At 35.0% G+C, this 23,981-nt stretch overlaps 1 protein-coding gene across 2 annotated transcripts in view; it reads left to right on the top strand.

The window, feature by feature from the left end:
• The window catches only part of EYS (eyes shut homolog (Drosophila)), a 2,062,375-nt gene that overhangs the window by 1,137,003 nt on the left and 901,391 nt on the right, over window positions 1-23,981 (top strand). For both annotated transcript variants that reach the window (XM_011945635.1, XM_011945634.1), the window contains exons 23-24: window positions 8,819-8,943; window positions 18,760-18,875. In XM_011945635.1, the coding sequence (XP_011801025.1) occupies window positions 8,819-8,943; window positions 18,760-18,875 (241 nt within the window). The remainder of the gene's footprint in view (window positions 1-8,818; window positions 8,944-18,759; window positions 18,876-23,981) is intronic.

The following is a 23,981-nucleotide window of genomic DNA, read 5'->3' as shown; positions in this document are numbered from 1 at the left end:
TATGATATTTGCTGACTTGACTAGATCAATTTAACATAAATTTGCGAACTTTCTTAATAATTGAGAATTTTGCCTTGAGAAGAGGTTTCTGATCACAGTGGAGTAATATACAAATGGTGATAGATTGAGGTAAGTTTCATTGTCCAGGTTGGTTCTGGTAATTTGCTTGTTATCTCTTAAAAATAATCCCCTTAATAAATATCTACTTTCTTTTATGTTGAATGTTTTATTCTTAAAAGTGAAAAAAAAGAAGAAAAAAATATGTTAACCAAAGTTCTCAGTGTAGTTTGAATTTATTAAATTCCTGTCTCTATTTTTTCTTAGGTGATTTTTAACATATGAAATAGGTTGGGGCTCCTCATATGACATGTGGAGCATGCCAGCTGTATTGGACAGTTCCCAAGCTGTATTGGACAGTTCCCAAGTATACTGACTATGCTACACTTCAATATCTTGTACTTTTGTGCCTTAGGGCTCTTTTTTTTTTGGAATCTGGTGTATGTTACTGAGTATACACACAAGATAGCCACTCACAGATCAGCCTGGAAGTTTGCCCCATTAGCCTACAAGCTACCTTTGGCTAGTAGGGAGCAAGAATCAGTGAATACTTGCTTCATTCATCAGTCATTCTGAGGAATTTTCTGATTTGTCTTCTTTACAGATTTTTCAGTTAGTCCTCATTTTGTACATAATTATGCATTCCATATAACAATTTACCCTCAAAATTCTGTTGCTTAAACAGTAAGCATTAAAGCCAGGTCCGGTGACTCACGCCTGTAATCCCAACACTTTGGGAGGCCAAGGCAGGTGGATCACGAGGTGAAGGATCGATATCATCCTGGCCAACATGGGGAAACCCTGTCTTTACTAAAAATACAAAAATTAGCAAGGCATGGTGGCATGCACCTGTAATCCCACCTACTCAGAAGGCTGAGGCAGGAGAACTGCTTGAACTTGGGAGGCAGAAGTTGCAGTGAGTCGAGATCACATCACTGCTCTGCCACCTGGACATCAAAGTGAGACTCTGTCTCAAAAAAACAAGCAAACAAAAAAGCACAAGCATTTGTTATCTCACCATTTCTGTGAGTCAAGAATTTAGGAGCAGCTTATCTGGGTGGTGCTGGCTTAGTATATTTCAGGAGGTTGCACACAAGATGCCAGCTGGATTACAGTCACATAAAGACCTGCATGGGGTTGAAAGATCCCCTTCTATATTTACTCATTGGTCAAGTTTATTGGACCAAGTGGCTATTGGTCAAGGCTCCAGTTCTTTTCCACGTGGGCCTCTTTCTGGTGATACATGAGTGTCCTTATGATAGAGCATCTAGCTTGCCTGCCCAAGAGATCTAAACAGAGTAGGAGGAAGCTGCCTTTCCAATGACGGGGGTGGGGAGGGGGGTAGACTTCATTTTTCTTTACTGAGAAAAGTAGGAAAGAATGTGAAAACGACTGCGGTCAGACTAAGCCCTAGGTACTCAATGTGTCAAACTGTTAAATAATGCATTCTTATGTGACTTTTCCTTTTCCTTGTTTTGTTCTTTCCACTCCTTCATTTCTGCTTACATGGATCACCTTCTAAATAAACAACCTGCACCCAGCTCTGTCTTAATTTCTGCATATGGAGCATTCCAAATTAATGAAGTTTAAATACTGTCAATATCAATATATAAAGCAATATTTTACTAAAAACTGATATGAAATAATATCATCTATAAAAAGGAACTTATTTTGAGTTTTAGTCATTCATAACTACTGAGACAGTTGTAGTTAATGTCCTTTTTACCTAAATCTTTGTATATGTCTACATACAATTTCAACAGTTATTTAGACAATATTCTAGTTTTTAAAGTGGTTTCAGGGAACTTTGGTTTATGTTACAATAATTGCTTTCTAAGACTAGCTCCTCTTAACCAGTATGCATAATTGATAGTAATAATAGAATTATTCAGGATAAAAGTAAAAATGTTAAATTAAAATGACCTTCAAGATACATAATTTAAACAACACTAAAATTACTTATTTTATAATTCAATTTGGATTATGCTTTATGCAGTTTACTTAAGACTATAATAAAATTAAATTACACATTTGAAAATACATATAATAATTAGATTCCAATCTATCACAATCTCTGCAACAAAGCAATGAAATGAGTTTAAAATACCTGTATTTTTAAAAACTTAGAGCATATAATGTGATCAATTGAGTAGCAATAAAAATACCGAAATGAGAAGCAGCACAATATTGAACTGATAATCAAGACCATTCTGGTCAGGTCACCGGCTTTGCCTATTCACTAGATATCCCCTATTTATCAACCTGATGCTCCTATTGTGTTTCCCAGAAGCATAGTAGTTTACAGTATCATCTATAAAATAACGTTTTAAAAAAGAAAATAAGTCAAATTTGTAAGTCCATGGTCATTCATCTGAAGGATGAATATAAATAGAAATATGTGAATTCCAGTGACCTAGATGAGCTAGGTGACAATTTCTGATCCAGTTAGATATTCTGGTATATCATTCAGGACAGAGAAGAGGTCAGGACACACTGGTAAGTGAAGTGTAAAGTGGTTTGGTTTGGTTTAGTTCATGGTTATTCCTCAGAACTATAGCTTCTTATATAAAAACAAGGCAAAAATTCCAAACCGTCAAAATTTTTGGCTACAGCACAGGTAAATAAACAAAATTAAGCAGAAGTAATATCCGATGTGTGTAGATTTCTAACTGGGGGCTTCCTGTTCATGATTAAGTATGATCAGTTACTGATAGAGTACTATTCAGAGAGATAAATACTTAAAATTTTTGCTTATTTTAAAGAAAATAAGTTATGTGTAGTTGTGGTCACTAATTATTAAAAAAGAAGATAAGTCATAGAAAAGAACTGTTGTAATTCTGAAATTGCATGAAGTCATTTATTTATATATCTGATACTTTTCAGCTACTCTAACTTGAGAATTATTGGCTTTAATGAAGTTTATAAACACTCAGCTTCTGAGCATTTAGAGTTAATGTTTTAAAGTTGATGTTTTGCAAATATAGTCATTGTTCCCTCCTTGACAATTATTAAACTGTCAATTCTATTATCAAAGCCCAGCAAATGGGCTATTAGAAATTATAAATGTAGGCCGGGCGCAGTGGCTCAAGCCTGTAATCCCAGCACTTTGAGAGGCCGAGACGGGCGGATCACAAGGTCAGAAGATCGAGACCATCCTGGCTAACCCGGTGAAACCCCATCTCTACTAAAAAATACAAAAAACTAGCCGGGTGAGGTGGCAGGCGCCTGTAGTCCCAGCTACTCGGGAGGCTGAGGCAGGAGAGTGGCGTGAACCCGAAAGGCAGAGCTTGCAGTGAGCTGAGATCCAGCCACTGCACTCCAGTTTGGGCGACAGAGCAAGACTCCGTCTCAAAAAAAAAAAAGAAATTATAAATGTAATATAAATAGAATATAAATTTAATTATTTTTAAATGTAAATATTTCAAAGGCAAATAAGAATTTTAGTGAGTGTATGTAACTTGAATTAAGTCCCATTTAAATTAAAATATTATCCATCTCAAAAAATATAAAAATATTTCTGAATAGAATAGATTGTGGAGGATGAAAATTCAGTTTTTGAACACTTCTTATTCTTTCTTCAGTTGTATGATACCAGGCACATTTATCTAATAAATAAAATAATTCTGGAGAATTACTTTGTTATATGCCTCATAATTTATTGTAATAAATGAACCAAATGCTGTTTTTGGAGTGGTAAAATCTATAAAATTCCCATGGACAAGACCAACAGGGACATGGGCCATGCATTATCTTTAAGGAACAGAAACAAATGAAGAAAATAATGGAAAATAAATACTATTATGTTGGCCTTAATACATGTGAAATAAAAGCAGCTGTATCAAAGGAACGTATCAACAATAGTGAGGGCCTAAAGGAGGATTTTCAGGAAGGGCTTGGGTAGTAAGTAGTGACTACCAGAATGGTTATGGGAAAGTATTCAGGCCAGGTGGTTATTCAAACAGCTGCAAACCATACAAAATAATTTCATTTACTTCTTATCTGCAACAACAGGTTGTAAGACAGCACTTTCCAATTTGAAGAATCATTTGAGAGTGGCTCCTGTCACCTGTTAACAGCAGTTAAACTAAATATTTTGTATCAATAAGCTAAATGGAAGCATGACGTTGGGTCCCTCTAACGTTAAGTTCTGAGTTCTCATTTTTAACAATTGTTTTCGTTGTTGTATTTTTTAGCTGCTCTGCTGAAAAATCAACTTGCTTTTTATGCCCCTCCTCCTAGTATTGCAGAGCAATTCTTATGTTAAAAGTCCAGTGTGACGGTGTCATTATGTAGTAGTGTTTAACAGTTTTTAACAAATCCTTTTGTATAGACAAGTTGGGTATGTAATTTCAATCTGTCGGACATTCTATTAAAATGCTTATAAAGTGAATAAATATATGTGGGATAAAACTGCTTATAATATCAGTATAAGTAGCACAATTTCCCCACGTTATACATTTTTACAGATCATTGTGTAAATATTTTTTTGAAACATAGGGTTATAAATTGTTATGCACTTATATTTTATAAGTATTTTCAAAATCTTTGCTCCATTCAAGCTAAGAATGTAAACATCACATAACCTTGAAGGAACGAAGAGTAAAAGTTTAACGTTAAGGGTTTAAAATTGAAATCATAGGCTCTTTGCAAAAACAAGAAGATGACTGTATTAACACACCCTGAAATTAGCAAGTGGAGTTCATTCCAGGAAAGCAAACCTTAGCATTCATAAAACATTCAGTATAATTCACTATATTAACACTTGATTGAGAAAAATACACATGCCTGTATCAATCATTATCATATCATATATCATTTAATCAATATGATTATACATCAACAGATGAGTAAGTAAAACCATATAATGATCTTAATGGATGCACAAAAAATCACTTGACAAAACTTCATTTCCACTCATAAAAACTGTCAGAAAAACTAAGAATAGGCCAGGCGCGGTGGCTCATGCCTGTCATCCCAGCACTTTGCGGGGCTGAGGCGGGCGGATCATGAGGTCAGGAGATCGAGACAATCCTGGCCAACATGGTGAAATCCCGTCTCTACTAAAAATACAAAAAAAAAAAAAAATTGCTGGGCGTGATGGCGCAAGTCTGTACTCCCAACTACTCCGGAGGCTGACGCAGGGGAATTGCTTGAACCTGGTTGGCAGAGTTTGCAGTGAGCCGAGATCACGCCACTGAACTCCAGCCTGGCAACAGAGAGACTCCATCTCAGAAAAACAAAACATAAACAAACAAACCAAAAAAAACCTAAGAATAAAAGGTAACCTCCTTAACCTAATAAAAGCTGCACTTAAAAAAACTCAGCTAATATCATTCTTAATGATGAAAACTAAATGCTTTCTCCTTCAGATTTGATACAAGAAAGCATTTCCTCTCACAACACTGCTATTTAATATCCTACTAGAAGTCCTACTGACTGCAATAAGATGAGGAAAAGAAATAAAAGGTATGAAGATTGAACAGGAAGAAACAGAACGGTCTTTATCTACAGATGCAATCATTACCTTTGTAGAAGATAATTTTCTCTATAGAAAACTCTACTATCTACTATTTTGGAAAAAAAGGTCTTGGACCTAATAAGCTAGTGTAACAAGGTTTGCAGGATATAAGACCATCATACTGAAGTCAATTGCTTTCCAGTAATGAACACTGGAATATTGGAAAGAAGAAACACAAAACAAAACAAATATACCACTTAGAACAGTAAACAAAAATGAAGCATTTAGGTATAAATCTAATAAAATATTTATAATGTCTCTATGTAGAAAACTATAAAATATCTAAGAGAAACCAAAGACATGTGTAACGGGAGAAATATTTATGTAAATTGAAAAAATCAATATTGTTAAGATATTATTTCTTACAACTTGATTTATAGATTCAAAGCCATTTCACTCAAAATTCTGGAAAACATTTCAAAAATATATATGAAGAAATTATTTCAAATTATTTATATAGGCACTTCTCCTTTAAAAAAGTGTGCATGGCTCCTCATCTGTTAAGCGTGGGATGTGCAAAGCAACTTCCCTCTAAAGAGTAATGTTGATATAATGTGATGAGAGCCTTTTCTATGATGTCTTTCTCCCAGAAACCTGTAACACCAGTGTAACCATGGGAATAATATTAAACCTAAATTGAGGTATAGTTTACAAAATACTTGACCAATGCGCTTCAAAACAGTCACGGTCATCAAAAACAAGGAAGTATGTGAAAATATTACAGCCTAAAGGAGCCTGAGGAGACATGGCAACTAAATGGAATGTGGTATTCTGAACACCATTCTTGAACAGAAACAAAAGACATTAAATAAAAGCTAAGGAAACTGCAATAATACATAGAATTTGGTTAATAATAATGTGGTATTATATCACTAGTGACAAACATATCATGTGAATGTAAAATGTTAACAATAAAGGAAACTGGATACAGAGTCTATGAGAACATTCTGTGCTACCCTTGCAACTTTTCTGTTATCCCTAAAATTATCGCAAAATACAAATTCCATTAATTTTTTAAACCATCCTCTTTAAAAAATATTTGTTAGGTAAGTAGTTTTTCTCTTTGTAATGAAAATTAAAATAAATGTTAATATTGTTCATAGGTAAGAATGTAGACAAATGGACATTTTATATAACTCTGTCAAGAATGTAAATTGATAATGTGACTGGGCAACATAGCATGACTCATTCTGTATAATGGACACACAGAAAATGTCCATTTTATGTAATGAACACACACACAAAAATTAGGCAGGTGTGATGGTGCACACCACTTATAGTCCCATGTGGGAAGCTGAGGTGCGAGGATTACTTTGAGTTTTATATTACAGTGAGCTATAATCAGGCCACTGCATTGCACTCCAGCCTGGGCAACAGAGAAAGAACCTGTCTCAAAAATAAATAAAATAAATACATTGATAATTTATTTTTGAAGAACAATTTATGATATTCAAGGAAAGACAATGAACACTTCAGTTATTAACAAAATAAGCCCTGAGTTTATTTTGCATATAAGCTTATTTTACATATAAGAGTAAACCACTAGTGATGAATTCCTCTAAAAAAAAATAAACTGCTATGGGTTTCTTTTTGTTACAAAGATGGGGAGGTTCACTGCAGCAGTGGGAATTCAAATGCTGAAGATTTCATCTTGACAGTACAAAATCCGACCATCCATAAATCCACCCACAGTAAAGGCAAGTCTTATTGTTTGTTGGTCAGGGAAGTCTTCAGCTAGGTAAAGATCTGGCACAGTGGAGTTACTAACATTCTGGATTGTCTAAAATTCACAGTTACCTAGCTTCAGCTGGGTAGACCCAGTTGCAGTGAAAAACAGAACTTAATTTTTATATCACCTCAGCAACTGTGTATCCAAATAAAACAGAGTGGCTAAATTTGGCTAGCTGATTAGTACAGACCAACAAATTCTACTTTTGCAAATTTGCTAGTCTTGCGACTTTGGTAAAGTTATATATCGTGAATACGTTTTTAGTAAATATTAGCTGTGGTAAAATTTATGATTCAATACTATATAATGATCGAATTTCTATTTATTTAATTTATCCTTTTTCATCAGCATCACCCCAGACTGTACTCTCCCATATTACATGTCAACCATTCAGAACTACTTACAATTTCTGGATTAACTCACACTCCTTTCTTATTCTTGCCCTTGAATATACTCTGCCATGATAAAAATACATTCCTCTATATGCTGATTATAGCATTTATCATATTATTGTGTCGGCTACTTGTCTATTTTCCCAACTAGGCTCGGTGCTTCTTGAAGGCAGATGCAGAGTTTTACTTTTGTTTGTAGTCTTAGCATTCATAAGATACTTACATGTTGTAGGCACTCGACAAATCTGTACCTATAGCTATGGACATTTCACTTTAATCAATATTGTGGATCCTCCTTCAGTTCTTGAAGCATGGTTTAACAGCTGACATCTAAATGGTTTATATTAAAGCATCCCTAAAATATAATAAGAGGAGGTACAATCATCCCTGACCTATTGACTCTTTCCATATCTCTTCTTCCAATTATGGAGCATACCTTTCATGGCATGCGCCCAATTGCTCCATTTTAAGAGTCTCCTAGAGACCTCTGTTTTATTTATTTTCAAATAGTTCACTTGGATTTAAGCAGACACATGCAATAATATAATCTCTGCATTAGTTTCCTAGGAATGACACAACAAATTACCACAAACTCATTAATTTAAGAGAACAGAAATGTATTTGTTCATAGTTTTGAAGATCAGAAATCCAATTAAAGTGTCAGCAAGGCCATGCCTCCTCTGCAAACTCTAGGAGAAAATTTGATCTCTCCTCTTCCAGCTTCTAGAGGCTCCGGGTGTTCCTTGACTTAGGGCTGCATAACATCAGTCTTTATGTGCATGTTCACATGGCCTTCTCCCCTGTGGTCTTCTGTGCTGGTAAGAACACTTGTCACTGGATTTAGAGCCCACCGAGTTAATCCAGAACGACTTTATCTCAAGATGCTAAATCTGCAAAGACCCCATTTCCAAATAAAGTCACATTCACAGATATTTAGTGTTAAGTATTATACATACTGTTTTGGGGCCACAATTCAACTCATTGTCACCCCAAGGCAGGCTCCCAGCTATATGTTATTGGAGCTCTGAAAACGTGTTTCAATGATGGAATCCCAAGATGAAAAGTGATATTGCTCATGTGTATAATATATGCAAACATCTTTTTTCATTTTTTTTCCCTTAGATGTCTTCCTGGGTTTTCTGGTCAATTTTGTGAAATTAATATAAATGAATGCTCTTCATCACCATGTCTACATGGTGCAAACTGTGAAGATCACATCAATGGATATGTTTGCAAATGCCAACCAGGTAATTATTTTAAAAATAATAAGCATATTGCATATATATAGTAATAATACATATGTTTATGTAAATGTATATGTACATGTATGTATAATATGATTTTGACAATCCACTCCACCAATACTGTTGTTGACTATTGTTCAAGTTCTAAGCAATGATCATTCTTAAAAACCATGAAATGAATGTTGTATAATACTAGAAAGCAAGCACTTAAGCTTTCATCAGGAAATCTTAATGTTTAGAGCATATACCTTATTGATGGATTTTCTAAACATATGTAAGCCTCATACTTCGATCTTTGTATCAGTTATGCCTGGCACACAGCAAGTACTTTATAAATGTTAGCTCTTATTAATATTAACATTATTATTTCTTCCAACAATTGTCAGCACAGAGATGGACAAGCTGAATAAATGTGTTTTCTTCAAGGAATAATTGCTGCTAGTGTCTAAATATTTGTGTCTCCCTGAAATTCATGTGTTGAACCCTAATCAACAATATGATAGTATTAAGAGGTGGGACTTTGGAAGATTATTAGGTCATGAGAGTAAAGCCCTTGTGAATGGGATTAGTGCTTTTATAAAGTAGACCCTAGAGAGCTAGCTGGCCCCTTCCACAATGTGAGGACACAGCCAGAAGGCAACATCTAAGTACTGAGAAGCAGGCTATCCACAGACACAGGATCTGCCATCAACTTTTTCTTGTACCCTGCAGCTTCCAGACCTGTGAGAAATAAATTTCTGTTTTCTGTAAGCTACCCAGTTTATGGTATTTTTGTTATAGCAGTCTCAAATGAACTAAGAAAACTGCTCACTAAAAATTGGCCTTTTTTTATTTTATTTTATTTTTTATTATTATACTTTAAGTTCTAGGGTACATGTGCATAACGTGCAGGTTTGTTACATATGTATACTTGTGCCATGTTGATGTGCTGCACCCATCAACTTGTCAGCACCCATCAATTCGTCATTTATATCAGGTATAACTCCCAATGCAATCCCTCCCCCCTCCCCCCTCCTCATGATAGGCCCCAGTGTGTGATGTTCCCCTTCCCGAGTCCAAGTGATCTCATTGTTCAGTTCCCACCTATGAGTGAGAACATGCGGTGTTTGGTTTTCTGTTCTTGTGATAGTTTGCTAAGAATGATGGTTTCCAGCTGCATCCATGTCCCTATAAAGGATGCAAACTCATCCTTTTTTATGGCTGCATAGTATTCCATGGTGTATATGTGCCACATTTTCTTAATCCAGTCTGTCACAGATGGACATTTGGGTTGATTCCAAGTCTTTGCTATTGTGAATAGTGCCGCAATAAACATACGTGTGCATGTGTCTTTATAGCAGCATGATTTATAATCCTTTGGGTATATACCCAGTAGTGGGATGGCTGGGTCATATGGTACATCTAGTTCTAGATCCTTGAGGAATCGCCATACTGTTTTCCATAATGGTTGAACTAGTTTACAATCCCACCAACAGTGTAAAAGTGTTCCTATTTCTCCACATCCTCTCCAGCACCTGTTGTTTCCTAACTTTTTAATGACTGCCATTCTAACTGGTGTGAGATGGTATCTCATTGTGGTTTTGATTTGCATTTCTCTGATGGCGTGTTGTGCGTTTTTTCATGTGTCTGTTGGCTGTATGAATGTCTTCTTTTGAGAAATGTCTGTTCATATCCTTTGCCCACTTGTTGATGGGGTTGTTTGTTTTTTTCTTGTAAATTTGTTTGAGTTCTTTGTAGGTTCTGGATATCCAGAAAAATTGGCCTTTTTGACCATCTCTACCTTTGGTCATATTCCTTTAGGTCTATATTAGTGTAAGTGATTAGTGTTCATGCATTTTTTCCTTCTTTTTTCTTTAGTTCTCTAACTGCAGATTTGTTGCTCTTTTCCTACATCTTCTGCCACTCATCTTATTTTCAACATTCAGTTAGAACAACCCAAAAGGGATATTGAATGCCTGAATTTCCTTGAGTAGCAGTAATTTCTCAGCAATATATGTAGGGGATATTTCTGGTCACTTAAAAAAAGTTATTGAGCCAGGCATGATAGCAGCATGCCTATAGTTCCAACTATTTGGGAGGCGAGGTGAGAGGATTGCTTGAGCCCAGGAGATGGAGGCTGAGATGTGCTTTGATTGTATCTGTGGATAACCACTAAACTCCAGCTTGGGAAACATAGCAGGGCTTCATCTCTTAGAAAAAAATAATCACTATTTACCTACCTCACAGAAGTCTTCAGAAAGCCTATGGAGACCCTGAGGTTCTGGGCTTCTGGTTATTGGGTCCACTAAGGAAATAATAGCCGTGTGAGTATTAGGACTAATTAGGACTAACATGATTTATGTGAAGTCATACAAACTAGCGAATACCCATCACCTGAGTGTCATCCACGTACTATTTAGAAGTTAAACATCACTCATAGACCTACTCTGTTTTTTGAACATTCATTACTAGTACTAGGTTTTATTTGGTCACCTAGAACATCTGGAGAACTTTGCACTTCCCTTTTGAAATAACCACCTGTGCATAAAACTGGAACTCTTGTAGGTAAAATAAGTAGAATGAAATTACAGTTTTCTTATATAAGAAATGAGGCCGGGCATGGTGGCTCAAGCCTGTAATCCCAGCACTTTGGGAGGCCGAGACGGGCGAATCACAAGGTCAGGAGATCGAGACCATCCTGGCTCACATGGTGAAACTTCGTCTCTACTAAAAAATACGAAAAAACTAGCCAGGCGAGGTGGCGGGCGCCTGTAGTCCCAGCTACTCGGGAGGCTGAGGCAGGAGAATGGCGTAAACTCGGGAGGCGGAGCTTGCAGTGAGCTGAGATCCGGCCACTGCACTCCAGCCCTGGTGACAGAGCGAGACTCTGTCTCAAAAAAAAAAAAAAAAAAGAAATGAATACTATTTCAAACATTTTGCCTTTTTCAAGCAAAAAATATCTTTATTGTGCCCACAAACACTTAATACTCTATGGTAGCTAGCATAAACAATAAAAAATTCTACAAAAACAGTTAAGAAATAAGATACTCATATAAATTTTATTTATCATAACAATAGGTATCTTATAACTACTAGATTCATTTTCTGTTTCATATTACTGAATGTCTTAGAGGTGCTAGATTAGTTTTGATGCTGTAGGTTGATTCCACTACTCTGGATTCACTTGGAAGCATGAAGACATTTTTAAGCTGTTGAATCATTCAGGCTGCTTTTCAGATCCCTATTGGGAAGCAGAAGATCTCAAAATGATATCCACCTGTGCTGTTAGGCATTATTCAAAATCTTCTGATACCTTTGACTTAAGAATTACACTCTTCCCAGCTTAGTTATGGGAACGAAAACTAAGCGACAAATGAAAAAAACAAATTTTTGGAAAATGCTATTGACACATCCCCAACACTCCTGTCTCTGCTCCAGCCACAGCTCTTAATCATGCCAATCTATCCTCCCTTTAAAGTTATTTAAGGAATACTCTTGTTCCTGCAGATTACTCTTCATCCCTTTCTCATTTTCTTAATGGGCATAGTTTGCCGTGGTTTCAGGGTGTTTTCATTACCACAGTAAACTTAACTATCTTGAGTACAATCTTATAACTTTGGCAAATGCATAAAGTTGTGTAACCACCCTCACAGTAAGGCAGTTAACAACTATCCTCTAAAATTTTCTCATGCTGTCCCTTTGTAATTAATTCTTTACCCCCAAAAGGAACTGATTTTGAGAGAATACTAATTTTTTCTCTATAATTTTTATTGAAAATTCTACCTTTTTTGAGCACTACTTTCCCTGTATATGAATTTTATATTTCAAAGATCAAATGTGTGAGTTCTTTGGCATGTATGTGCTTAGGAAATAATAATAATATCGATATTACTGCATAGACACCATGTTATTTTAGATGTATTAACTAATTAAGTTTTCATAACATTGAGAAAAGGGCATCTCATTTTACCTATCTAATTTTTCTAATAAGGAAACAGAGTACCAGAACCACTGGGTAATGTCCCATAACATGTTAGGGGCAAAGCTAAGATTCACACCTAAGAAGTCTGCACTGACACTTGTGCATTCATCATCTCTCATATCCCCCAAAATGTTATCTTGGTGAAGAGAAACTCCCCATAAAGTTTCAGTTATGCAAGATGAATGCATTCTAGAGATCTGTACAATATCATGTCTATAGTTTATAGTAATGTATTGTACAGATAAACATGTCAAATGGTGAGAGCTCATGTTAAATGTGCTTACTACAGTAAAAAATTGAATTGACCGATCATTAGAAAACAAAGGCCTTCCCGAATAAAATCCATCAGTGTGGTTCAGCTTAGTCTAGATGTTAACAATTCTAAACACTGTGAGAATTCTCAGGAAGTCTCCTACCCAAATCTGTTTGATTTTTCTCTCTAAAATATTCCATTTGAAAAATATGAAACTTTTCACTCTTCTGAGTAATTCACAGCAATTTGCTTTCTCCTAAATGCCATAGAAAAACACAAAGAATGATTTGTTTCATTTGCACATGTCCACTTTTCTATGTCATTCATTTTTAAAAAGCCTTAAATAATTCTGATTAATTCTTTCCTAGGCTTTGATCTCAGTCATGCCATTATCCTTATCTTACACAGCTCCAGGTAGAAAACTACACTAAGTATTCCTCTGTCTTTGAATTGATTAAATACTATAAATCATTGCCATTTTCTTCAGTTGTGGAAATCTTTCTTACGTTCATATTATGTTGCTAATTATCAAAATACTCTTGTCTTTATCTAAAAACAACTCCATGGTTGTAACCCTGGGTAACTCCTCCTCTATGGTGAAAGGTTTTATCTCTTTTCTCTCTTCCCTCTTCATTTTAGTACAAACAGAGCTGCATGAATCCTGCAGTATTCTGAACAGAACACAGTTTGAAAAACTAAATAGTGTTTTCCCCACCAGACATTCTGCAAAACACACTGAAATTTAAACTAGATATAAGTGGATTAGAAGACATTCTAAATGTTGTTTATTTTTGTACCACCAAATCCTAGTAGAGAGTTTGTATCATAATCTGTCCTTGGGGAGTGTTCAGCGCATATTGAAAAAGTACAGTTCATTTGTGATGGCTAACATTGTCCAGTCACTGACGGGGCCATGGTAAGCGTAAAGCCCTCCACCATCTCTAGGCAGAAAAATTATATAAATATGCCCCTTCCTCCAAGCCAGCAGGATATAATACTTGACAAGTGGAGTACAGGTTAGATTTCAGACCTCACTCATCCTCTCTGCATGAGTTCTTTGTGCAAGAAACAACCTGAACATCATTTAGGACAGTCCTAATCACAGAGTTCATCCTGTACCTATATAGGGAATTAAATGGGTGTTTGATCTCATTTCCAATGAAGTATCAATACAGCTATTCAGATATTTTTTATAGAAACAGAAACACACTTAGTGTGTTTTTAGCCAAAATAGTACCATGTATAACACCCAGTAAGTGATATCAGAGCTATCCCATGAGGAGCAAATTGAAAGCGATAGGGAACGATTTGTGTATCGCAAATTCATTCAGAGTTGTTCTCTATCCCTGGGACAGTCACTGTGGCCAGATACTTTTTATACCCAGCAGGGGTGCAATGGTGTTTATATTGCTGGTGATGCAAACTTCAAATGCATATTTTGCTCTTCAAGTGGTATTGTTCATTTTGTAGCAGAAATGCCGCACTCTCCTTGGGGCAAGAAAACAGAGAAACAAACATAGATAATATCTGCTTCCAGTAGCCACAATTATTGTCAGTGATGAGGCAGCTGCATTTAGAACAGAAGAGATACAGAATAATCTTTCTTTTTAATCAAGATCCGTGAAAAGTAAAGAAATCCTTATTATGAGATAAAAGAGTGTATACTATTGTATTTTCATGAAGATGTACATGTAAATTTTTTTACATATTCTAGAGTTAGACTAAGAAGAGAAAATAATTTTATGTATCCAATTTCTAAATAATATATTAACTAGTAAGACAAAATTATTTTAGGTTTAGGTTTATTTTTATTTTATATCCATAAGATCAGATACAAATCATTATGGTCTGAGAGGGAAAATGAAATGAAAATAAGATATATAAATCTTAGAAGTAATGACATTTATTTTCTTTCATAAACTCAAACTATTATAACTTTTATGTTATAGACTAGTAATATTCAAACTGGTCAATATTTCTAGCTGAATATATCAATGTATTTAAAGATTTGGTTTAGTCTTCAATTTAAGATCATTCTAGCTTTAGGCTGGGTGGATTGGCTCCTTTGAACCCAGGAGTTTAAGGTTGCAGTGAGCTGTGATCATGCCACTATACTCCAGCCTGGGTGACAGAGCAAGACTGTCTCTACAAAAAAAAAAAAAAATTAAAAATTTACTCGAATTTTATTACAATATGTCACCTAAAGTTGTCTTTATTTTGCACCACAATTATTTTCAATCATTTATTCCTTACACACTTACTTATATTATGTGTCAGACATTAGGTTAATACTACAAATTTGACACCATAATAATTTGAAAGCTTTTCCTAGATTACTAATGACAATTTTTGGTTTTTGTTTTCAGTTACTAAACTATTTTCTGAATGTTTGGTTACCTCATTAAGAATGAACATAAAACCTACATAAGACTCAAAAGAAAATATATTTTGTTTCTGATCATTAAAAAATATCTTATTCAATAAATATTTATTTGCCTGATCTATATTTTCTTATTCTGATCTCATTTCTTACTACTACCTTGTCCCACACCAGTATAAGCACCTATTCATTTTACCATACTAATGGGTACCTTTGACACTCACTATCCATTCCCGTGTAGTGTGGTTTCCTGTACTGCGGAGGCAAGAGTATTAAAAACTACAATTTCCAGACTCCCTCAAAACTGGAGTTGCAAATATAATTGAGTTCCGCCAACAAGAAACATACCTTAAATCTGGAGGCTCTGATGGAGACCATTTCTGGGTGTCTTACCATATTCTTCTGGGTTCTTTGCAGCAGATCCCACTGTAGAGTCACTATTTCAGTGCATAGGTTCATTGAAATGGCAGCTCCCTGGTAATCAACTTTCCTTGGATTAGCACAATGAGTTATTTGAATTAGAACTCAAAAACTTTAATAGTGCTTTTCTATTTCTCATCTTCCTGATCCTGACTGAGGGGACATCTCCCAGAAAGTCATATCTGTGGTTCTTGGTGTTACTCCTACAGCTCTCCTTCCTTCTGATAATTTCGTAAGCATCTAATTCCATTCTTCAGATCCTTTTTGCTTAAATAACTAGAGTGATTTCTGTTTCTTGTAATGAATGTTAACTTATTTTCTATCCTTGTTTGTTGTCTTTGATCAAGACAGCCTTAACATTTTGCTCAGTTTGACTAGGCTTTAGATAGACTTCTTCCTGACTATTAGTCCTGATCTCCCTTTTTGTAGAGCATTTACTTTAGAAAACTTCTAAATTATTTACCTGTACCTTTGAGATGTAAATCTTCTCCCAGGCTGTTTCCCAAGGACCTGGGAGTCATTCCTTCAAAATGTAATCCTGTACTCCGGAGGCTAAGGTGAGAGGATTGCTTGAACCCAGGAGGCTGAGGCTGCAGTGACTTGTGATCACACCACTGCACTCTAACCTGGGCACTAGGGCGAGACTCTGTCTCAAAAACAAAACAAAACAAAACAGCAAGAACAACAACAATGAAAGATAAATTAAAACAAAATGTAACCCTGGAAGGAGACAAATAGTGCCCCTATTTCCCAGTCTCTTCGGGAGAGTAGAAGCCTAACTTCAGTAAGAGACAGTTAGCAAGTACAGGTGACCTATTGAAATTGACCAAATTCCCACCCACCCAAACATCCCCCCAGTACTTTTCCATTAGCTCACTCGGCCTTTAAAAATGTTCCTGCTCCTGTTTATTTCAGCGGGGTTGAGTACAAGCTCTCTACTCTATTGTAAAAATCTCTGTCTCCTATTGCAGTACTCTTGAATGAAGTCTTCCTTGTCTGTATAACTTGTCCAGTGCAATTTTTCTTTTATACTTTCCATCTTATGGTGTAAAGCTTTGTCATGTTTTTCACAGTATTAGAAGCAAAGGAAAACTGTGTCATTTTAATTACTTAAAATATATTTAGAAATATTCAATCAGAAGAGGATACAATATATAAAAAATATAAAATACACTGTAATAAATGTGTATAACTGCATGTGTTCTGAGAAATAGAATATTAGCAATAATTCTTGCCACCTCTATATCCCTCCAGGAATATCCCACTCCCTGAAGTAACTGTTCTGAATTTTATATTCAACAATCCTTTAGTATTCCTTAGAGTTTTATTATATATGTATGCATCTGTAAGCAATGTTATTAAGTTTCATACACATTTGAATTTTATAAGAGCAGTTATCAGGGTGTATTTTTATGCAATATGTTTTTATGCTCAATAATATGTTTGTGAGACTCAACTATGTGAATGACTAGTCATACTGGCTTTTTATAAACCCTGCAAAGATGATTTTTTCCATATCACCTTTTATAGCCTCCTTAGTAGAGATCCCTGCAGAATCAGCTCAGCATATGAAAGAGCATTGCAAAGTGGAAAGAGTCTTGGATGAGGATTTGATAAATTTAGTCTCTTGGCAGCTATTTTTAAGTTTGATGTGGACATTGCCATGTCTTTTAGACTCAGGTCTTATTTTTTTCTTATAATGCAGTGTTTCAATAAATTATTTCTAAGTACCTCAAAATATGTATTTAATTGTTTTGTTGCAATTTATCAGGGAATAACAATCAGAATATCTTCCAAAGTATAAACAATAATTAAATTTTACATTTCCCAACAGCCAGGGTTCAGATTAAATGCTATTGAACAATACATAGAAAAATAAAGAAAAGTCAAAAAGTTGTAATTAGAGTAAGCATAGTCAGTGAGCAGTGAGAGCTGCCTGTAAAGACCTGTTGTCTCTAGGTAGAAGGGTATGCTTAGGTTAACATGGTGTTGTGGCTACCATGTTAGGCATATTAAGATTCATTAGAAGTAATTATCTGATAGGAAAGAATCAATGGTTTCAAAAAATGTTCCTAATAGGTACCCAGGAAATCATAGCTGAGCTATCAGCTTATGGAGTACTTAGCAATGTTGGTTGGTAGGTTGATGATGGAAATAATGAAATGTTTGACTAGCAAAAGCCAAACAAAATACATACAATTAAACTATGTTTTGGTATGGAAAATTTTAGATTGTCATGTTTAATGAGAATTCTTATAGCCAATGGCCAAATGTACATAGACACAATACTTATATTCTATAGAACCACAGTATAACAAATAATAAGTGTAAAACACTAACCGTAATACTACAGGTATTAAAAAAAATCGTATATCTAGATGTCTATAGTAGTTGCTTTCCTCTGAATTTAAGATTCATATTAAGGGAATTATGAAGTAACTTTATTCTATTGCTTTCCAGGTATTTATTCCGAAGTAAAATAAGTAAAGACATTTGAATATGTAATGCTGAATGGCACCATGGAAAAGCGCTGAGACATATCATACATGTACTCACTTTCATTTATACTTAACTGTGTGATTTTAGAGCAAATTATTTTCTCTGAGTTGAATTTTCTCATGAGCTAAATATAGATAGAATAATAGCTACTTGATAAACTGATCATGAAGATATGCTGAGGTGATCTGTACAAACTATCTAGCATAATCATTTCAAATAATAAAAGCTAATAAATATAAGCTATTAGCAAAACTGTTTTTATTATCATTAAAAATTGCATATCTGCTTTGTAATTTTGTTGAACAGGATGGTCTGGACACCACTGTGAGAAGGAACTTGAGTGCATTCCCAACTCATGTGTTCATCAATTGTGCATGGAAAATGAACCTGGCCCGACATGTTTATGCACACCTGGATTTATGGTAAAGATTATTGGTGGTTGTGGTTATAATAATTGTTTATTCTCTTTGATATGCAGTAAACAATAGAAAATTACATGGTGAAATATAAGGTTGGAGTAGTTAATCTTCAGTGCATCTCTCCTTCTCTGTCTGTACATGCTACACTTTTATCAGCATTCCTTTTTCCCTTCTTGTCCATGCATCACTTGCACCCTCAGTCCTTTCTTTCAGGAGAAAAACATTCTGATAAATTGATCCACACCAAGGTGCAAGTGACTTAATGTATTGGCCTTTAATGTCTTAATGCATTTGGAAAGAGGATGCCAGTGGAGGAATTACTTAATACTGTCAGTGTCTTGGCAGAACTTTTATTTTGCCCAAGGACATAGTACTACTTCCAGGGTTGGGCTCAGCATATTGTATGTCCAAGGAGAACGAATCTGCTTCCTCAGCAAGTTTGAACTGGCCTGAACTCCATTAGCACTAGAAATGACTTTCCTTGGTAAAAATGTCTCTATTAAAAAATAGCTTTTGACCACAGTCTTTTATTAAAACTGACCGCAGCCCATGAATATAGTGAAAAAAACAACGATTTGTAAGACCGTGTTATCAGAATTTTTAAATGTGTATTTATAAATATCATTATTAGACCAGCCTTCACTGAGATTAAGGCTAAATAATTAGAGAGGGAATATAGTCAGGTGACCCAGTTCAAGGATAAAGAATCATACTTCAAGCGTCTGGCCAGTGTGTATAAAAGATGAACAAGTGTGAAGGGAAGTATGAATGGAGCTAGAAACTCCTCAGAAGTGAAAGATCAGAAAGAAAAAACTAGAACCAAGAGTCTCTAGATGAGGTTAAGGAATTACACAGAAAAAAAATAATCAATAACTGTCACCAAACACAAGAATTTGAAAAATCAATTGTGGAAGGACCTGGGCTTAATCCAATGCTGTTCCCTCTTAAAAGATGTACTCAGGGCTCATAAGTTTTTTAGGGATATGAATGAGCTCAAACAGAAATCTTCCTTTCTCTGAGAATTTTCTAATTTTGGATTTGCCCTAGAAAAAGATTTTCTCTCACTGCTCCCAAAGCAATAGATCTTTGGAGAAAAATTTCAGATGCTCTGATACTTAAATTGGAAGTTGGTTGGTACCAAGAAGTTTTTATTTCTGACATCTCAGATTATACCAATAATGCCTTTCTCAAAGAGTCAGTATAAAGAGCAAAATACTGAGGTGTGTCTTTTATTTAGCTATATCTTCCACCAGTACAGCCTGGTGAAAGATACGTAGAAATCTAAATAACTTAGAAAATCAATGCTTATTTTATATATGATATGTTTTCATAAGCACAAATAACTTACTACCAAACATCTCCAAAATTTCCTGAAATAATCTCCTGGTGTATGTTCTTTCACATGTGAAATGTGAATCTATTAATATTTGAGCTTTTTCTTTAAGAAAAAAATCAAAGCTGAAGTATAAATACTTTAGTATATGTTAGAAATATAAATATCTTGATAAAATATGGTTTTATAAGACCACGTGTCTACTAAATAGGAGAACATGTTATAGACATAATACATTTACATTTTAGTAAAGCATTTACTAAATTAATTTCAAATGGATAGTTTTGCAACCATTCTCTAAGTACTTGAAAGCTGAAACAAAATTTAAACATTTGTCATAGCAAGAGATAATGTTTGTGTGAAATGCTACAATGAGATAAGGGAGATTCAACTTTTGCTAATGCATTAGTTACACTTTAAAATGAGTAGCTAAAGATAGGGGCAATTTCGTTTATTGAAAAAGAATTTTAACATTGAAATGTTATTCATGCCAATGCTATAGTAGTATATATTTGCTCTAAATTAGATGTTCCTAGGAAATATACTTTTGAAAATCACATGCAAATTATTACTTGGAATAGAAAATAAAATAATCTGCTGAAGTATCAGAAAATCAAATATTCAAAATATTTGATAAAATATTTGTAGCAAGTTAAATTTGTAAATATTGAAATAGAATATTGAAATGGATACAGGTATGGAAAATGCATGAAAACATTAGAAAATTGCTTTTTAAGGTTTATTTTTCCCTGCCCCACTAATCTTGAGTGCAAATGGGATATTAAAAGAATAAAAATCACAATCATGGGGAAATGTGAAACTTCATGGATACTTCATTCACAGGAAGATAGCAAACTTGAGAGAGTCTTAAGAATAAAGCAGTTATATGAATTAGACAAAAGGTACATTGATTTGCATTAATACTAAAAATAAAGTGTGTATGTAGAGTGTAGGTGAACATGAAAGCAGTGTCCATAGCAGAGAGTTGACAATGTACCAGGGGTAAATCATAGCATTCTAGCACTAGAGTAGATGGGAAGAGACTAAACATTGCATCAGTTATCACATTCTGGTGGAACATTTGCTCACTTCTCTGTCAACTCTGAAACACTGTAAACTCCTGAAGGACAAAGATAATGCTGGACATTGTGGTATTCCTAAGAGCACAGAGCACAGTACAGGCGGTCACTAATTTATAATTATTCGACTTTGTGATTGTACGAGAGTGACATACATTCAGCAGAAATGGTATTTTGAACATCCCTACAACCATTCTGCTTTCTAATTTTAGCATGGCATTCAGTAAGTTACATGATCTATTCAACGCTGTAATATAAAATAGGCATGGGGTGGAATGATTTTGCCCAAGCTGTTGGCTAATGTAAGTGTTCTGAGCACGTTAAAGTAAGCTAGACCAAACTATGAAGTTCAGTGTATTAGGTGTATTAAATGCATTTTCTACTTACAATATTTTCAACTTATGATGGGTTTATTATAATGTAACTCTATCTTAAGTCGAGGAGCATCTGTACATGTGTTTTGATTTTGGTCATCATTGTTAAAGTTGTTTTATTAGAGCTCGTAGCATATTAGTCACAGTTGTTTTAAATTCCCAGTCTGATCATTACAGTTTCCCCACCACATCTGAGTCTGACTTCAATGCTTACTCTGTCTCTTCTAACTATTTTTTTTTTGGTTTTTAGAATGTCTTGTAATTTTGTATTTAAAGACATGATACGTTGGGTAAAAGGAACTCAGTAAATAGGTCTATAGCATAACATTTTATGTTTATCTGGCTAGGAGTCAGGCTGTGTTTGCTGTGCTATAGTCATAGCTGTGAGAGGTTAAAATTTCCTCTTATATTTTTATTTTCATCTTGCCTGTTGTATTTTGGTTTCATTAGAAAATTCTTTTTAAAGAAATGTGACGTGTGGAGTTCTTTTTTTTTTATTTTTTATTTTATTTTTTTTTTATTGTACTTTAAGTTCTAGGGTACATGTGCATAACGTGCAGGTTTGTTACATATGTATACTTGTGCCATGTTGGTGTGCTGCACCCATCAACTCGTCAGCACCCATCAATTCATCATTTATATCAGGTATAACTCCCCAATGCAATCCCTCCCCCCTCCCCCCTCCCCTTGATAAGCCCAGTGTGGAGTTCTTTCAGTTGTAATCTCCTGTTGTTATAAAAGATCCCTGTTGATGCGGCAGTAAGGTATGAGGAGAGGGTAAGCCTTTAATAGTCCTGTGATTAGGCCTCAGTCTTGGTGATCCTGTGCCTCTGGCTGTGACCTTCAAATGGGGCCCATTCCCTTAGGTGAGACAGAAAAGCTACAGAAGGCTGGAGTTGAGTATGTTCCTTCCCACAGGTGAATTAGGCTCTGGTAAAATAGTTTCACTTGAGGACAAGCCTTGTTAAGAGGAACAAAATGCTCTGGGAGTCTTCAAAATGGCTGTCCTCTCCTCTCCACACTGGAAGCATGAGGGGATTTTTCTCCAAACCTCACTGTGAGATCCTTGTAATATTTTTGAACGTAAAGTTCATTACAGTGTGGGATATTCCCTAAGAGTGGGGTCCCTTGTAGTTTCTAACTAACTCTCAAGCTCGTACACACTGAGCCTCCAGCATTTTATCAATTACAGTTTGTTTTTCTACCCTGGTTTTGGCTCCAGCAGAGGTTTCTGCTTCCGAATTTCTGCTCTGGTAAGCTATGATTCTTTGTACCTGCCTGACTGTCTCTCTGCTGTTTGGGGGCAGACGTTTTCCTTTAATGGGAAATGACTTCAATTTTCTTAAAAATCTAAGGAGAGTTGATTTTTAGTTCAGTTTTTCTCTTATTGTGTAGATGGGAATGACGCCATCCAAATTACGCGCCAGACCAAAATCCACAATTTTGTGATTGTTTGAGAACGAAAGAACCTATGAATATATTTATTAAGAAACATGAATGGATTTTCTTTCAGTCGTGTAATTCAATGTGTCTTTTAAAAAATGGATTTTATTGTTCTAATTAGGCTTCTCAGGTATCTCAACTTGAATGGTGGTCCTGTTTTTCAGAGTCACTAGAAGCCTTTAAGGGATTGTTCAAAAGTCATTAATTTGACTCACAATCACATTCTCCATTAACACGTAAAAAACGGAAAAATTAAAAATTTTCTTGCATGTGTACTCTAATTACACCCGCTGATATGGTAGCACACGCAATCTGTAAAGAACATTCAAGTAATTCAAATAATTGAAATATGCTTGTATTGAACTTTTAATTGAACATGAAACAACAAAGCACAATTCAAAGCAATAAACCTTTTCCCTAACAATTTGTAGCAATTCTCTTCTCATCCAATCTTTTATGTTCACCTGAACTTCCCTCTAACAGCTTTCTTCTTCTCAGAGATCTTCTGAAAAACGGCAAATTTTTTCCAGGTTACTTTTATTTAAGTTACTTTAAATGTTTCACTAATTAGGTCATCATATAAAAATGTTAGTTCAGCTACATATTTACAGGATTAGAGAGGATTAATACTACTACAATTATTTTTGTTTAATTATGAAGAGTGATGTGGGAGGTAAATAGTCCCTGCTGGATAGGGAGATGGGAAGCTGTTTTGTTTTTTTTTTTTTCTTTATTTCTGAGAATTAATTTTTTGAAAATAACATTAAAGGTCTGAACTCTCATGCTTTTCTTAATGTTTCAAGCTATGACAATCTCTGACAAGCCGATAATTAGTGCAGATTATTTGTTTTAGCAGATCCAATTACAAAAAGTGAATCCA

This window comes from Colobus angolensis, unplaced genomic scaffold (assembly GCF_000951035.1).
Source record: "Colobus angolensis palliatus isolate OR3802 unplaced genomic scaffold, Cang.pa_1.0 Scaffold241, whole genome shotgun sequence".
Classification (NCBI taxonomy): Eukaryota; Metazoa; Chordata; class Mammalia; order Primates; family Cercopithecidae; genus Colobus; species Colobus angolensis.
Note: the sequence above shows the minus strand (reverse complement) of the source record. Positions and strands in the feature narration are given on the sequence as shown.